General features: G+C 47.3%; 1 protein-coding gene across 13 annotated transcripts in view; it reads left to right on the top strand.

Moving 5' to 3' along the window:
- APBB2 (amyloid beta precursor protein binding family B member 2) overlaps positions 1 to 18,092 on the top strand; it is a 103,153-nt gene that overhangs the window by 44,904 nt on the left and 40,157 nt on the right. For 5 of the 13 annotated variants that reach the window (XM_029083046.2, XM_029083052.2, XM_029083051.2 and 2 more), the window contains exon 4: positions 12,994 to 13,202. In XM_029083046.2, the coding sequence (XP_028938879.1) occupies positions 12,994 to 13,202 (209 nt within the window). Of the gene's footprint in view, positions 1 to 2,899; positions 3,126 to 3,934; positions 4,044 to 12,993; positions 13,203 to 18,092 lie in introns of those variants that run through there. The other 8 variants (XM_029083050.2, XM_029083048.2, XM_029083053.2 and 5 more) reach the window with 6 other exon arrangements.

Genomic DNA, 18,092 nt, shown 5'->3' with positions numbered 1-18,092 from the left:
ACTGGATTATTTTCCTCCAAAACCATTCAGTCCACATTTCTTCAGTCTGCAAGAACCTCTGGTGGTTGCCCATTCACCTCCACATCCAACAGAAACTCCTTATAATTAGCTCTGAAGCACTCAATCACCTTTCCCCCTCCTGCCTTACCTCTCTGATTTCCTTCTACAACCCAGCCTGCACGCTTTGTTCTTCTGACGTCAACATACTCACTGTCCCACGGTTATGCCTTTCTCACCGCTGACTGCCTTGCCTGAGTCCTGCCTCTGGCCTGGAACTCTCTCCCGCTTCATATCTGCCAAACGATTACTCTCCTTATCTTCAAAGCCTTATTGAAGGCACTTCTCCTCCGAGAGGCCTTCCCCAACTAAGCGCTCATTTCCTCTTCTTTCACTCCCTTCTGAATTGCCCTTACCCTAGGATTGGTCCCCTTTATTCATCCCACTTTCAATCCCACAGCACTTATGTATATATCCATAATTTATATTGATGTCTGTCTCCCTCTCTAGACTCTAAGCTCCTTGAGGACTGGGATTCGTCTACCAACTCTGTTATATTGTATTCTCCAAAGCTCTCAGTACACAGTAAGCACTCAATAAATATGATTTATTAACTTCAAAGCACCTAGTACAGTGCTCTGCACACAGTAAGCCCTCAGTGAATATGGTGATATTTGAATCGGGTCGGTAGACATGTTCCTTGCCCAAGAGGAGCTCACAATCAAGAGGTTTTCCCTTCACATTGCTAAAATCCATGTTCTCTTTTGCACCCAAACTGCTACTCTCCCACTCCGAGCACTTAAATAATCCCACCTTGGCTACTGCAATAGCCTCCTCACTGACCTCCTGCCTTTCCCCACTCCACTCCTCACTTCGCTCTGCTGCCCTGATTGTGTTTAAAAGACATTCACTCCGCATCTTGTCACTCTTCAAGAACCTCCGGGGGTTTTCCATCCATCCACCTCTGCATCAAACATAAACTCCTTACTGATGACTTTAAAGCGCTCCATCAGCTCTCCCCTCCTACCTCACATTGCTGATTTCTAATAACAACGCAGCCTGCGTGCTTCGCTCCGTCAGTACTAATCTACTCATTTTATCTCTCTATTGTCTATTTTGCCACTGATCCCTTGCCCACATCCTCCCTCTGGCCTGGTCACTCCCTCCCCCTTCATATATGACCGGCTACCACTCTCCCCATCTTTAAAGCCTTACTAAAATCACATCTCCAAGAAACCTTTCTCAACTAAACCATCGTTTTCCCTACTCTGTCTACCTTCTGCCGTCACCTATGTATTTGGATCTGTGCCCTTTAGGTGCTTGCTATGCATCCCACCCTCAGCCCCACAGCATTTAAGTACATATCCGAAATTTAATGTCTGCCTCACTGTTTAGATTGTAAGCTAGTGATAGGCAGGGTATGTGTCTGTTGTATCGTTTTCCTACAGAATCGTATTACTACCAACCTACTAATTAGGGTTAGGGTAGTACAGTTCTCTGAACATAATGAGCACCCCATAAATACCATTGGTTGATTCTGCTGCTCTGGTGCTAACCTTCTCACTGTGCTCGATCTCGCCTGTCCCACCATTGACCCCTGGCCCACATCTTACCTCTGGCCTGGAACGTCCTCCCTCTTCAAATCCACCAAACAATCACTCTTCTCCCTTCAAAGCCGTACTGAAGATTCTCCTCCTCCAAGATGCCTTCCCAGACTAAGCCCTCCTTACACATGTACACATGTATTTTTCATCAGGGTCTCACTATTACTTGGGGGGGAGCAGAGAATTTCCCACCACCTCCTGTCTCCTTAGCCCCCACCCCTCATCCATCTTCAGTTTCAGAAGACTCCGCAGGCGAAGACTGCGGAGGCAGGAGGGTGGTGAGAAGATTTCAGGAAAATAATAATAATAATGTCAGCATTTGTTAAGCGCTTATTATGTGCAGAGCACAGTTCTAGCCCCCACCCCTCATCCATCTTCAGTTTCAGAAGACTCCGCAGGCGAAGACTGCGGAGGCAGGAGGGTGGTGAGAAGATTTCAGGAAAATAATAATAATAATGTCAGCATTTGTTAAGCGCTTATTATGTGCAGAGCACAGTTCTAAGCGCTGGGGTAGATACAGGGTAATCAAATTGTCCCACGTGAGGCTCACAATCTTCATCCCCATTTTACAGAGGAGGGAACTGAGGCACAGAGAAGTGAAGAAGTGATTTGCCCACAGTCACACAGCTGACAAGTGGCAGATCCGGGATTCGAACCCATGACCTCCGAGTCCCAAGCCCGGGCTCTTTCCCCTGAGCCTTGCTGCTTCCCCAAAGTCACTTGGTGTTTTGGTGGGGGTCCTCCTGACTCCCTCTCTTCTTGGTGACTCTCTGCAGACAAAGGGCAGTCCGGACTTTGCCACAGAAAGGAGGATTTGAGTGATTTCTCCCCTGTCTTCCAGGGCACGTGGGTAAAGATAACGTGTGTTTGTGTCTGGGTGTGTGTGTATTCATTCATTCAATAGTATTTACTGAGCCCTTACTGTGTGCAGAGCACTGTACTACGCACTTGGAAGAGTATAGTTTAGCAGTAAACAGACACTTTCCCTGCCCACAACACACTTTAGGTCCAGAGGGGAAGACAGACATCAATATGAATAAACGAGTTTACTCATCCCGGTGCCGCCACACTGAGCTGCGCCTGAAGGGGATGGAAGGCTCCCTCTTACTCTCCCCATCCTTTTTGTACTGCGGTCCCCCTCACTTTCAGAAGAACAAGCCACAGAGTAAAGTGGGAAGAGAAAGGCCGCCCAGCCTGGCGACCGAGGCAGCTGCCAGCTCCCTCCTCTCTATCTCCGCTGGCACTCTAGTGGTTCTGTAATGACATCATAATGCAGCACTATGCACAAAGCCATCTGCCTTGAGGACCATGTGGTGGGAGGGGGGCATCTATTCGATCCGTCCCAAGACCCAGGCATCAGTTGACGCAGCCCTGGCTGCCAGTACATTTTCTGATCTCAAAATTACATTCTTCATTTGCATAATTATCTCCCCCCCCACACACAATTTTGGAGGAAGAAATAAATTTATTTTGGTGTTCAGTGTAATCGGAAGGTGCAACAGTGACATATGCCAAGGGGAAAAGGTAAGAACGTGACGGGATTTTTGACGCCTCAGATTTTCGTCTTGTAAAAAGTGTTTAATAAGTGTTTAAGAATAGAATGAAAAAATGAGTGCAGGGCAGTAGAATCCATCAGTGAGGTTTATTGAGAGCTTAGTGTGTCAGAGTACTGTACTAAGCCCTTGGGAGAATACAGCAGAGTTGGTAACCACATTTCCTACACACAAGGAGCTTATAGGCGTTTATACTTCTGTTTCCTCTCTCCCCTTTTCTGTTCTGTGCCAATTAATAGTATAGTATTTCTTCAGCACCTTTGCAGTCTGCAGAGGACTGCTCAAAAGGAGAAAATGCGATCCTCGCTCACAAGAAGCTTCCAGCCTAGTAGGAGAGAAAGACATAAAGTAATGCACAAGTGGGTGGAAGAAATGCTCAAATAGAATATGTAAAAGATTATACCCAAAACTGCAGTGGGAAGAAGTAAATGCAGAAGAGCTGTGGTCATGCAAAAACATTGTGGTGGTCATTGAAAACGTGTATTTGGAAGAAGAAAAATGAATTAGGGTAAAATGTCCTGTAGTAGATGGGATTTTAGAAGAGTTTTGAAGCCGAGGAGAGCTGGCATATCTGAAGGGGGAGAGAGCTACAGGTAGGAAGAAGAGCATAAGCCAGGTTCAGAGGTGGGAGGGGAATGTGAGTTGGGGAAACATGAAGAGCATGAGCCGGGGTATAGTGGAAGAGGGCAATGGATAAGTGGGAGGGAGCTAATGGAGTCCCTTAAAACCTGAGAGCAGCAGTTACTGTTTGACGTGAAGATGATTTGGTTACCACTGCAGGTTTTTGAGTGCTGGAGGGGCATGTACGGAGAAGGATTTTGGAAAGGTTGCCCGAGTTGCAGAGCAAAATATAGACTGGAGAGAGCAGACCCTGGAGGCAAGGAGACTGGTGAGAAAGTAAAGTATTCAAGTTGATAGGTGGCTGGAACCAGGTTGCTGACTGTCTGGAAAGGGTGGATATGAGAAATATGGTTGCAAAAGTCTTAAAAGGATTTAGCAACAGACTGGAATGGGAAAGTAAGACGTCTCTGGCATTTTCCTGGTGAGAAAGAAGATTTGGAGTGGCTGGGAAGTGACTGGAAGAGAACTCATGAAAGACTGAGATTTATTTTTTTTCTTTCTTGACCTATAAAGCACTAACTCCAACTCCACAAAAAACCCAACAGCAGCCGCACCCGCCACATGGGATTGGATCTGCACTGGGGTCTGGGGTCAGAGGAGCCGGTGAAAAGACATCCCCGTGTACTAAGTGTTGTAAACACTCGGGCAGATCACCCTGCAGGTGGCTGCAGCCATGGTAACCTGTATCTCCATGGCAACCTCTTTATCTCCCGCAGTTAGAGTGACACTTCGGACTGTGTCATCTTACACAGCTGCTTTCTCCCATCTAAATCCTGCTGGGGCTGAAGTTCTCAAATCCTGTACTGGTGGGACGGGAAGGGTGGATGGAGAAGGAGGGGTTCTTGGCCCTGAATCCCACCCAAAATAACCCCTGTAGAGTCACAGAGGAGTCCCTGAACTCCCATTAGCTTCCACTGGATCCTAAAGGCCTCCCCCGGGCCCCCCATTTACTGGGATAGAGGCAGGATTTGAGGCTCCCGACCAGTGAACTTCAGTTCACGTGCCTCTCCTTTCACTCCCACCACTCCCTATCTTTCAAACCCAGCTGTTTCCCTGAAGGCAAGGGAATCATTTGGATACTGCCTACCATCCCCTTTCCCTCAGTTTTCCGGGAAGCTCGTTAATGGATGGGAAACTGTAACCTCTAGACTCTAAGCTCGTTGTGGGCAGGGAATGTGTCAGTTTATTGTTGTATTGTACTCTTCCAAGTGCTTAGCTTGGGGCTCTGCACACAGTAAGCGCTCAATAAATATGACTGAATGAATGAATGACATATTGTACTCTCCTAAGCATTTCTGCACCTAGTAAGCACTCAGGAAATGTGATTGATTATACAGAGATCAGAGATCTTTATCTTCCAGAAGACATCTTGCAAGCCGTATCAGCACATTAATCAAGTAATAAATAGAACATTCATTCATTCAATAGTATTTATTGAGCGCTTACTATGTGCAGAGCACTGTACTAAAGCTTGGAATGTACAAATCGGTAACAGAGACAGTCCCTGCCTTTTGATGGGCTTACAGTCTAATCGGGGGAGAATTCCAATCCAAATCATCTTCCTTATCTCTACCACTTATAGCCCCATTCCCTAGGACCCTTTCCTGTAGGCATCCTGGTGCCCACATTTTTCAGGTCCTTTCCCCTCTTCTCTCGGCCCTCTAGGTTCCAGGGTTACCCTGCCGAAGTCCTTCCCTTAGGATCTGTGGATGCCAGGGTGGATCTGCTGCCAATCCTTTTCTCTCATTGGCTGAGTTCCAAGTCATTTTCCTAAAAGGATTGAGTACCTCTTCCGAATAACTTTCCTCGCTTCCTGTTGAAGGTGGTACTGTGAGCCACTGGGCCCTCCGATCAATCAGTCAATTAATCAGTGGTATTTGTGGAGCACTTAATGTGCGCAGAACACTGTTCAGAGCTTCTGGGCCTCAGTTCTGTATCCTAACCCCTGGCCTAAAATAAGAGTGCCTTATCGTGGGCAGATCACTGAATTTAGTGCCTAGGAGAATACACTTGGGTAAGAGATACAGCCCTGTCCCTTGAAAAATAGGCAGTCTAACAGTGGAGCCTGCAGATACAGAGCATTTGAGGAGGAGGAAGAGACACACTTTAGTGGCTGTTAGCAGAAATATAGAAGGCTAAATATAGAGATCAATAAATAAATAGGATAAAGAAAAAATAAGTCAAGGGAAGTCCAAAATATACATAAATGCGAAGGGCAGGTGCGTGGCCTAATGGAGAGACCACAGGCCTGGGAATCAAAAAGACCTGAATTCTGATCCCAGCTCTGCCGCTTGCCTGCTGTGTGACCTTAGACAGGTCATTTCACTTCTCTGTGCCTCAGTTACCTCATCTGTAAAATGGGGATTAAAACTGTGAACCCCATGTGGGACGTAGACTGGGTCCAGCTGATTATCTTATATCTACCCCAGCGCTAAGAACAGTGCCTAGTACATAGTAAGCACTTAACAGATACCATTAAAAAAAAACAAAAAACATAGAGTGCGAAGAGTGCCTGTGAGTTGGCTGCTATCTGGAAAGGAGGAGCTAAATAAAGGAATGATCCCTTGATTGAATGCTTCTAGGAGGAGGTGGGTTTTCAGGAGGGCTTTGAAAATGGGAAGAGCTGTGGTCTGGTGGCTCTGAGGTGGTCCGGAGTTCCACGCAGGGGAATGGGTGGGAGTAAAGAGTCGGAGTTAGTAGTCCAGAGAATGAGGCACTATTTAGTTGGGAAGAACAAAACACGGGGCTGAATTGTAGTGGGAGAAGAGAATTCATAAGTAAAAGGGAGAGAAGTGACGGAGAACCTTGAAGTCATTTGTGCATGAGGCAGAGAGGAAAAGTAACTTTTGATATCCGTATACTCTCCCATTCTCCTGTCAGGAATTATGAAGACAAGCACCTCTAATGCTTGCCCATCTATCTCTCCTTCAAGTAGACACTCATCATCACTGGATTCAAGGCACTCGATTGACTCTCACCCCGTACTTATCCTCACATCTATGCCCCTACAAACCAGCCTGCACACTTTGCTTCTTTAATATCAACCTACTCACAGTCCCTCACTCTCACCTCAACCATGTTGACCTCTTGCTAACCCCCCGCCTTCCTTCCTGGAACTTCCTCCTCTTACGTGTCTGACAGACTGGCACTTTGCCCATCTTTAAAGCCGTACTGAATCATATCACCTCCCGTAACCCTTCCTAAACTAAGCTCTCATTCCCCCCACCCCCCACCCTATTTTCCCTCCTTACTGCATCTCCCCTGCCCTTAGCCTCATTCCCTATATACTTTGGTATTCCCCCTTCCCGTTCTCACTACCACACCTCCTAGGTACATATTCTTATATTCAGTTGCTTCCTTTACATGTAATTTAAGACTGAGCTCCCCTTTTCCTAAGCGCCCCCTCCCCTCTCCGTTGGCCTAACTCGCTCCCTGTGCTCTACCTCCCTCCCCCCGCCCCACAGCACTTGTGTATATATATACATATCTATAATTCTATTTATTTTTAGTAATTTATATTAATGCCTGTTTACTTTTGATGTGTATATATCTATAATTCTATTTATTTATATAGATACTGACGCCTGTTTACTTGTTTTGATGCCTGTCTCCCCCCTTCTAAACTGTAAGCCTGTTGTGGGCAGGGATTGTTTCTTGCTGAATTGTACTTTCAAGGTGCACAGTAAGCGCTCAGTAAATACGATTGATTGAATGAATGGATGGATGAATTTAGTTTAACCTCTCTCCCTCATTAGACTGCAAGTCGCTTGAGGGCAGAGATCATGTCTGCAGACTCTATTGTATTACTTTTCCTCAAGAGTTAAGTACAGTGCTCTGATGGAGTTAGTCTAGTCAGGACATGATGCTTGCCTGGACCGAGGTGGTGACTGCTTGGCTGGAAAGGAAGAGGGAGAACTGGGATATACCAATGGGAAATACCAACAGGATTTATTGACAGACCGAATTTGAGTGTGGAAGGTTGGTGAGGCTGACACTTCACTGACACTGTCCTCTCCAAGTTGTCCGATCTCTCTGACTGTTCATTCTCAGTCTGTTCGGCGGGGTCGTCCGCTACTGTCCAATGAGGGACTATGGGAGTCCCTCAAGGCTCAATTCTGTGTCCCCTTCTATTCTCCACCTGTTCCTAATCTCTTGGAGAACTCATTCGCTCCCACAGCTTCAACTTCCATTTCTTTGCGGGTGATTATCAAATATACATCTCCAGCCCTCATAGCTCTCCTTCTCTGTAGTCTCCCATTTCTGCCTGCCTTGGCTGTATTTGGATGTCCCGCTGACCGTTCAGACTTACCATGTCCAAAGCAAAACTCTTCATGGTCACACCCAAACCCTGACCTTCCCATGAGTTTCCTTTCACCGTAGACAGCACCATCATCCTCCCTGTCTCACAAGCCCAAAAGCATAGCATTATCCCCTCTCTCATTCAACCCACATATTCTGTCACCAAATCCTGTCTGGACAACCTTCACCATATCACTAAAATCCATCCTTTCGTCTCCATCCAAACTATCACGTAATCCAGTCCTCCCTTGTTTATTTTATCAGCCTCCTTGCTGATCTCCCAGCCTTTTGTCTCTCCCTACTCCAGTCCATTCTTCACTCTGCTGCTTAGATTATTTTCTACAAAAACATTCCAGACCATGTTCCCCCACTCCTCAAGAACTTTCAGTGGTTGCCCATCCACCTTTGCAGCAAACAGAAATGACTTTCCACTGGCTTTCAAGCACTCAGTCACCTTGCCCCGCCTCCACCTTATTTCCCTGATCCTGTACTACAACCCAGCCTGCACACTTCTATCATCTAATGACAACCTACTTGGCTGTGGCTGTACCACGATCTTGTCTATCTTGCCACCAACCCCTTGCCCACGTCCTGCCTCTTCATATTTGACAGAAGATCACTCTCCCCACCTTCAAAACCATATTAAAAGTACATCTCCTTCAAGAGGCCTTCCCGAACTAAGCCCTCATTTCCTCTCTCCCACTCCCTTCTGCTTGGCCCTTGCATTTTTGTTTATTTGAACTCTGGATTGTAGAGCTGCTTCGCTAAGAAGCTAGGGATTGGAACAGATTGTCATTAAGTCATATTTATTGAGCGCTTAATGTGTGCAGAGCACTGTAATAATAATAATAATGGCATTTATTAAGTGCTTACTGTGTGCTTTGCTAATTGCTGGGGTGGATGCAAACGAATTGGGTTGGACGTAGTCCATGTCCAATGGGGGGGGTCATGTTCTCGATCTCCATTTTACAAGTGAGGGAACCGAGGCACAGAGAAGTGAAATGACTTGCCCAAGGTCACACAGCAGACACGTAAAAGAGCCAGGATTAGAACCCATGACCCGACTCCCAGGCCCGTGCTCAATCCAGTACGCCATGCTCCTTCCCTGTACTAAGCACTTGGGAAAAATTCAAATTTAGATAGATCGAGCTTGAGGGGTTGTAGATGGCCTGAAGGCAAGAGGAAATGCAAGATGGTAGAATAGGTGAGCCATCAGGACATAGATTTGGATGTGGTCCATATAGCTGTAATAACTGAAACCATGGCAGTACATTGCTCTGAGGCCAGGGCGAATCCATACGCAACTCCGACAGTTGAGGAAGAGTGAGAGACACTGTTTGAAGTAGTAATGTGAGTGAATTTGGATAGAGCCCTCCTGTAAGGATTTAAGATCGTTCAATAGATCGTATTTATTGAGTTCTCACTGTGTGCAGAGCACTGTACTGAGTGCTTGGGAGAGTACAGTATAACAGAGTTGGTAGATATAGTCTGCAGTCAACGAGTTCAAGTCTAGAGGGGAAGACATTAATATAAATAAATTATGTATACGTACACGTGCTATAGGGCTGGGTTGGGGTGGGGTCGGTAAATAAAGGGAGCAAATTAGGGAGAAGGGTGTGGGAGAAAAGGAAATGAGGGCTTAGTCAAGGAAGGCCTCTTGAAGGAGATGTGCCTTCAATTAGACTTCGAACGCGGGGAGAGTAATTATTGGATACAAAGAGGGAAAGCGTTTCAGTCAGAGGTAGGCCATGGGCGAGAGATTGGCAGAGAAATAGACAAGATGGAGGTACAGTCAGTAGGCTGGCATGAGAGGAATGAAATTTGAGGGCCGAGTTGTAGAAGGAGAGCAGTGAGGCAAGGTGGTAGAGTGGTAATGGTAAAGCATTTCTGTTTGGTGTGGAGATGGATGGGCTCAAAAACTGGAGGTTCTCAAAGAGTAGGGAAGCATGGACTAGAATGTGTTTGTAGAAAGATGATGTGGGCAGCAGAATTTCCTGCAGTGGAGAGAGACAGCAGTTAGGGAGGTCAACAAGGAAGCTGATAAAGTAATCAGGGCGGGATAGGACCGTGGTAGCAGATTGGATGGAGAGGAAAGGGCGGATTTTAGCCATCTTGTGAAGGTTAAAGTAACAGGATTTAGTGACAGATTGAATATGTGGGTTGTTCTGGACTTGACGGGAAGGATTATAGTGCTGTCTACTGAGATGAAAGAGTCCCGGGGAGGACAGGTTTGGGTGGGAAGATGAGGAATCGTGTTTTGGACATGTTAAGTTTGAGGTGTCAGCACAGCCTGGGTGCCTGTAGCTGCAGGGTGGAGGTGACTCTGGCCTCCCAACGGTCTGGGAGCTGGATAAGTGTGGCACGCCATTGGGGGAGCTCAGTCCACCCCTTCCAGGGGGCTAGTGTGCCCCCAGACCCTCCCCTTGGGGATCAACCCCTCAGGGACGATGGTCCTGCGTTCACCTGGAAGATTGGTCCCCCTATCATGGGACCACTGCCCCCTGTGCGCATCCCCTTCCCGGTGGGCCCAACTCTTAAATATGTTGATAGTGAATCCAAGATGGCAGATTCCGGTGAGCCCTTCTAGGAGCAGTGTTCCTAGATCATCGTTGACCATTCACTTATTCAGTCATATTTAGTGAGCGTTTACTGTGTGCAGAGCATTGTACTAAGCACTTGGAAAGTACAATTCAGCCCAACAACGGGCTCCCAGACAACAAAACAAGTAGACAAGCATCACTACCATCAAAATAGATAAATAGAACCATAGGTAAATGCACATCATTAATAAAATAAATAGAGTAATAATATATACAAATATGCACAGTGCTGTAGGGAGAGGAAGGGGGAAGAGCAGGGGGAGGGAGTAGGGGAAGAGCAGGGGGAGGGAGTAGGGGAATAGGGGCAGAGAGAAAGGGAGAGCTCAGTCTGGGAAGGCCTCCTGGAGGAAGTGAGCTCTCAGGCTTTGAAGAGGGGAAGAGAGTTAGTTTGGTGGATGTGAGGAGGGAGGGCATTCCAGGACAGCAGTAGGACGTGGGCCAGAGGTCGACGGCGGGACAGCAAAGAACAAGGCACAGTGAGGTGGATAGCGGCAGAGGAGTGGAGTGTGCGGGCTGGGCTGTAGGAGGGGGCAAGGAGCTGGTGAGCTTTGAAGCGAGTAGTGAGGATCATGAAAAGCAGTATGGTGTAGTAGATAGAGCAGATCTGGAAGTTGGAAGGTCATGGGTTCTGATTTCGACTCCAGCACTGCTGTGTGACCTTGGGCAAGTCACTTCACTAGGCCTCAGTTTCCTCATCTGTAAAGTAGGGATTGAGACCATGAGCCCCACTTGGGACAGGAAATGAGTCCAACCCAATTTCTTTGTATCTACCCCAGCGCTTAGTACAGTGCCTGGCATATAGTAAATGCTTAACAAATGCTGTAATTATTATTATTCTTATATTCATTATTATTCTTATTACTATCCAGCAGTGCCAGGCCAGAAAGGAATCATTGCCAGCAGGACTGAAATCATACTTCCTCCTGGAAGCATTCCCAGACTGAGATCTCATCCCCAACAGTTTTCCCTCCCTTCTGCCTCTCCCATGCACTTAGTTCCACTTCTCATCACTTAGGTCCTCCTCTCCCCACTCTCCCAGCACTTCTGAACATCTCTTCGGGGACATTTAGTTTAATGTCTGTCTTCCCATTAGACCGTAAGCTCCTTGAGGGCAGAGATTGAGTCTTTCAACTCCTTTGTATGGCACTCTCCCAAATCCCTAATGCAGTACTCTGCGTAAAGTAAGCGTTCAGTCAGTGATTGAGTAATGGACTGACTGTTGACGGGAGAAAGGTTAGGAAGGCTGTCTGTCAGCTAGATGTTAGACTGTATAGCTGGATAAAGAGATCAAGCCCCGGGTAATAATAATTATGGTATTTGTTAAGCGCTTACTATGTGTCAAGCACTGTTCTAAATGCTGGGGGAGATACAAGGTAATCAGGCCATCCCTTGTGGGGCTCATGGTCTTAATCCTGATTTTAGAGATGAGGTAACTGAGGTGCAGAGAAGTTTAAGGGGCTTGCCCAAGGTCACACGAGTGGCAGAGCTGGGATTAGAACCCATGTCCTCTGACTCCCAAGCCCGGGCTCTTTCCCCTTAAGCCAGATCGGTACTAGTGATGGACTCAATGCACAGAGCTGCAGGTGGGTGCCGAGACCTCCCGGGAGGGAGTGGGAGGACAATCCCTTGAACTGGAATTGATTTGAGTCTTCCCTATGGGACCCCCCTCTCTCGTTGAGGGTGGTAGGTCTAGCAGCATGGTAGTGGATGGAGCCCGGGCCTGGGAGTCAGAAGGTCATGGGTTCTAATCCCGACTTTGCCACCTGCCTGCTCTGTGACCTTGGGCAACTCACCTCGCGTTTCTATGCCTCGGTTACCTCGCCTGTAAAATGGAGATGGAGACTGCGAGCCCCGCGTGGGACAGGGACTGTGTCCAATCTCATTTGCATGTATCCACCCCAGTGGCACATAGTAAGCTCTTAACAAATACGACAGTTATTGCCTCGAGACTCTAGGCCCTTTGTGGGCAGGGATTGTCTGTCTTTATTGCTGTACTGAACTTTCCAAGCGGTTAGTACAGTGCTCTGCATGCAGGAAGCGCTCAGTAAATGCGATCGAATGGATGAGAGGTTCTCCAAGCGGCCTTTTGCTCAGAGACCTTCCCCCTGCTGTCAGAGCTCCAGCCAGAGTCCCTCCGTTTCAGGCTGCTTCACCCCCCACACCCCATTGAAGCGCGGGTGAGCTCCGTGGGAGGGGAGTGCTTCGTCATCTCTTCCTGCCATTCGGCTCTGCAGCCGACCGACGTGGACCCTGCCTCTGGACGTTCAGCAGAGGTACTTCACTTTCAGTGAAAACTGTATTTTGTTCTTCCCGTTCCAGCAGACAAATGGAGTAATCACTCCTTCCAGACTGACTCGGATTTGCCACCTGGCTGGAAGAGGATCAGCGATATCGCTGGGTTCTATTACTGGCACATCCCAACAGGAACGACCCAGTGGGAGCGTCCCGACTGTATCACTGCCGGACTTCAGGGCTCCAGGAAAGGATCACTTAGTTCTGCGACTCCGTCTCCCACGCCAGAGAATGAGGTAGAGTCAGATGTGATTTTACTGTTCTGTTTTGAAAGAACGGTTTTGTCCGGTTGTTTCCACCCTGTAAACCTGGTCTGATTTGTCTGCGGAATTTGAAGCTGATGATTGCCTTTGAAGAACTGTGCTCTTTACCATTTTTCATAGGTGTTTTTGTTTTTAATCTGTTACTATCATCATCACAACCGTGACATTTCTCTTATGGAATGACTTGTTGGGGTCAAAATGAGGCATTCCCGGTAGCGTAAAGAAATTGTTCCCTACAAGGGGCTATAGCATAGCTCCAGTCTATAGGACACTGCTCCCCTCTAGAGAGTATAGACTCTTCATCATCTAGTCACCCGTTGCCTAAAAGAAAGATCAGGGCACACCTCCGTTTTTAAGGACGGAGAAGTATAGATAGTGTAATGCCCTACAGTAAGACCGATTTGTCTTCATAAACGATCTGAAAGAGGAAATGCTCCGGGCAACCTCAAACTTGGCCGATGATGCCAAACTCCTTCTGGGTGTTGAAATGCCATGCAAATTAGGGATAAATCACCAAAGGATCTCATAAAGCTGAGGGAGGGACATGAAAATTGGCAACTGAGCCCCCGTGGGAGCAGATGTAAGGTAAGGAATCTAGGGAAAACGTTCTTAACTCCAGCTACATGATGTTGAGCGTATGGAATAGACCTTGGACTGTGAGCCCCATGTTGGACGTGGATTGTGTCCAACCTAATTGCATTGTATCTACCCCAGTGTTTAGTACAGTGCCTGGCTCATAGTAAGCACTTAACAGGTGCCATTAGTCCTTGGCTTAGTGGAAAGACCCTGGGCTTGGGAGTCTGAGGATGTGGGTTCTAATCCTGGCTCTGCCACTTGTCAGCTGTGTGACTTCGGGCAAGTCGCTTCACTTCTCTGTCCCTCAGTTACCTCATCTGAAAATGGGGATGAAGACTGGGAGCCCCACGTGGGACCACTTGATTACCTTGTATCTACCCCAGCACTTAGAACAGTGTTTGGCACATAGTGCTTAACAAATACCATCATCATTATTATTTTTTAAAAAAATTGGAGTCAGTGGTAGTAACAGAAATGGGATTTTTTAAATGCCTGTTGGACAAAGCACTGCAGAAGCGTGAGCCGTGTTCCCTGCCCCAAAGGCGCTTCATTTCTTTTGGATAGCAAACATAAAATTATTTACGAACTAATTGCAAAAAGACATCAGGCCGACCTCATCCACCTCAGGTTCATCTTTGCGTACTTGAATGCTGCCCCGAAACACTTCTCCATCCTTATTGACGCCCATGCCCATTGGCCTCACCAGTTCTTCCAGATGTTTAACCCCTCCCTAACCCCCTGTCACCCTGCCTCCTCCTTTTCTTGCCCCTAATGACCTGGCTACCTACTTTAGTGAGAAAATTGAAACTATCAGGCGTGATCTCCCTGCTCCTCTCCAGTCCTTCCTTCCTCTTGCCCCTTCTGCAACACTTTCCCAGCCTCTTCAACTCTTTCCCTGCGGGCTGTGCTGTAGAAGGAGAGAAAGGAAGTGAGGTAGGAGAGGGCAAAGTGATGGAGAGCTTTGAAACCAAGAGTGAGGAGTTTTTGCTTCATACGAAGGTTGATAGGCAGCCACCGGAGATATTCGAGGATGGGGGTGACGTGCCCGGAGCGTTTCTGTAGAAAGGTAATCTGGGCAGCAGAGTGAAGTATAGACTGAAGCGGGGAGAAACAGGAGATTGGGAGATCAAAAAGAGTGGTGAACTAGTCCATTCCTAACAGTGAGCATGAATGGAGGGCAACCCTCACAGTTATACCAAGTGTCGGGGTGCACCTGACCAAGACAGAATGCTGGAAGATGGGACTGACCCAGGAATGGCAGTCTCATGGCCTTACCTTCTAGAGTTCCATTTGGTAGTGGGGTCTCTGCTAGTGGGCTCAGGGACAGGGGAACTAGTTTGCATTTGAGACACCTTAAATGGCTAATTTCTACCCAACAGCATATTCTGCAGTGCCTCAGATTTCAACCGCCGCATGGACTACAGACTAAAAAATACAGCTATTATGACTTAATACCTCACGCCAGGATTCCACCAACCTGGGGACAGAGCCATTATTGTCTGTCACCGTGCCATTGTAATGCACATCTGCGGGATGGGAAGATAGATGAAGTTACGATCGATCCGTCAGCATATAGATTTGGAGATTGAGACATTATCATCATCATCAGTGGTATTTATGGAACATTTACTGTGTGCAGACCACTGTACTAAGCACTTGGGAAAGTACCGTACAAAGAGTCGGTAGACACGTTTCCCTGCCCACAATGAGTCTCATACGAATATTAAAGAAAGCAGGCAAATTTATAAATATGACTGAAGTACTGAGGCAATGAAGAAGTCACAGGTGTGAAAAGGTGTTCAGAAGGAGTTGGGCGTGCTAATTTTGTTCCACCAAAATTAGATAAATTCTTCACTAAAGTTGAAAAACCATTACCACAGCAGAACAAGGCTGTCCTATCTATGAAGATTCAAAATCATTTAGTTAATGTGATGGTGTTATCCTTTGAATTACTTTAACACAGATAGAACAGTATTTTAGTGATGGCTATATATATATCTATATATGTACATGTATGCATATACGGACATATATAGATACAACTATATATATATATATATGTACTGATGAGGGAAGAAGAGTCCACTTGCTGAGTAGAAAACAGCCGAGTTAAAGCACTGAAGCGTGCATTTGGTGGGGAAAAAGTCAGCCTCAAGTCTGAATTTCCACCAGTTGCGTTCAGTCAATCCACTGCATAGAAGTGAATTGTGGTTGTGACCCAAGGTGCAAGAGTGACAGAGAAATGGGGGCAAGTTAGGGTGGAGAGGCTAGAGATGAGGATGCCTAAAGGGATGGGATGGTATTACCCCCGACTACCTTATCTCACTGATCTGCTGTATCACAGCCCGCGCACTTCGCTCCCTCCAGTGCCATCTTGCTCACTGCCCCCCAATCTTGTCTCTCTCACCACCAACCCCTTTCTCACGACCTCCCTCTCCCTTTATCGGTGAAGTGAGCGGTGGGACAGGGTTTGGAGTTGATAAGTTTCGGAGGTTGAAGTCACCACCATTTAGAATGGAAGAAAATAGTGAGGGCAGAGTACGAGAAAGGAATTGAAATGCAGAGGAGGGCCCAGGAGGATGGTAGCTAACAGTAACTACAAGGGGTAGCTCCTCAACTGATTTCAGCACTTTTGACTTTCTGAGACACTCCTGAGCGGATCAATTCTCACATCCCGCTATTTAAGTTCTTCCTCTCTGAAAATCAATGTATCTTCCCCCTCATTGTGAGGGGGATCATGGCCCCTGCGTCTACTGTATTTGTGGCCTAGTGGGAAAGAGCTTGGGGTTGGGAGTCAGAAAACTCTGCTGTGTGACCTTAAGCAAGTCACTTCAATTCTCTGTGCCTCAGTTACCTCATCTCTAAAATGGGGATTGAGACCTTTGAACTCCACATGGGACAGGGAATGTGTCCAGTCTGGTTTCCTTGATTCCAACCCAGTGCATAGTGCAGTGCCTAGCATAGAGTGAGCGCTTAACAAATACCAAAATTATTATTATTATTGTTAGTATTATTAATAAGACCAAGGTTCTAATCCCACCTGTGCCATCTGTCTGCTGTGGGTAAGACACTTAACTTCCCTAGCCTCAACTTCCTCATTTATAAAATGGATATTCAGTGCCCGTTCTCCCCTCTCCCAGACTTCCCTATCACCGTGGATGGCACGACCATCCTTCCCGTCTCTCAGGGCCGCAATCTCGGTGTCATCTTTGATTCGTCTCTCTCGTTCACCCCACACATCCTATCCGTTACCAAGACCTGCCCGTTTCACCTTTACAATATCGCCAAGATCTGCCCTTTCCTCTCCACCCAAACGGCTACCTTACTGCTACAGGCTCTTGTTATATCCCGGCTAGACTATTGTGTCAGCCTTCTCTCTGATCTCCCTTCCTCCTCTCTTGCCCGGCTCCAGTCTATTCTTCACTCCGCTGTCCGGCTCATCTTCCTGCAGAAACGATTTGGGCATGTCATTCCCCTTCTTAAACACCTCCAGTGGTTGCCTATCGACCTTGGCTCCAAACAAAAACTCCTCACTCTAGGCTTCAAGGCTCTCCATCACCTTGCCCCTTCCTACCTCTCCTTCCTTCTCTCTTTCTACTGCCCACCCTGCACGCTCCACTCCTCTGCCGCCCACCTCCTCACCGTCCCTCGGTCTCGCCTATCCCGCCGCCGACCCCTGGGCCACGTCCTCCCGCGGTCCTGGAATGCCCTCCCTCCTCACCTCCGCCAAACTAATTCTCTTCCCCTCTTCAAAACCCTACTTAAAACTCACCTCCTCCAAGAGGCCTTCCCAGACTGAGCTCCCCTTCTCCCTCTACTCCCTCTACCGCCCCCCTTCACCTCTCCGCAGCTTAACCCTCTTTTCCCCCCACTTGCCTCTGCTCCTCCCCCTCTCCCTTCCCGTCCCCTCAGCACTGTACTCGTCTGCTCAACTGTATATATTTTCATTACCCTATTTATTTTGTTAATGAAATGTACTTCGCCTTGATTCTATTTAGTTGCCATTGTTTTTACGAGATGTTCTTCCCCTTGACTCTATTTATTGCCTTTGTTCTCGTCTGTCCGTCTCCCCCGATTAGACTGTAAGCCCATCAAAGGGCAGGGACTGTCTATCTGTTGCCGACTTGTTCATTCCAAGCGCTTAGTACAGTGCTCTGCACATAGTAAGCGCTCAATAAATACTATTGAATGAATCCTTTGTCTGTGAGCCCCAAGGGGGACAGTACCGGGGTAGCTAAGATTCTGCTATTAGGCCATGGATAAATAGGCTTGAACTAGTTGCTGTGC

Source organism: Ornithorhynchus anatinus, chromosome 18 (genome assembly GCF_004115215.2).
Source record: "Ornithorhynchus anatinus isolate Pmale09 chromosome 18, mOrnAna1.pri.v4, whole genome shotgun sequence".
NCBI classification, from domain to species: domain Eukaryota; kingdom Metazoa; phylum Chordata; class Mammalia; order Monotremata; family Ornithorhynchidae; genus Ornithorhynchus; species Ornithorhynchus anatinus.
This window is presented reverse-complemented; position numbering and strand designations above follow the sequence as displayed.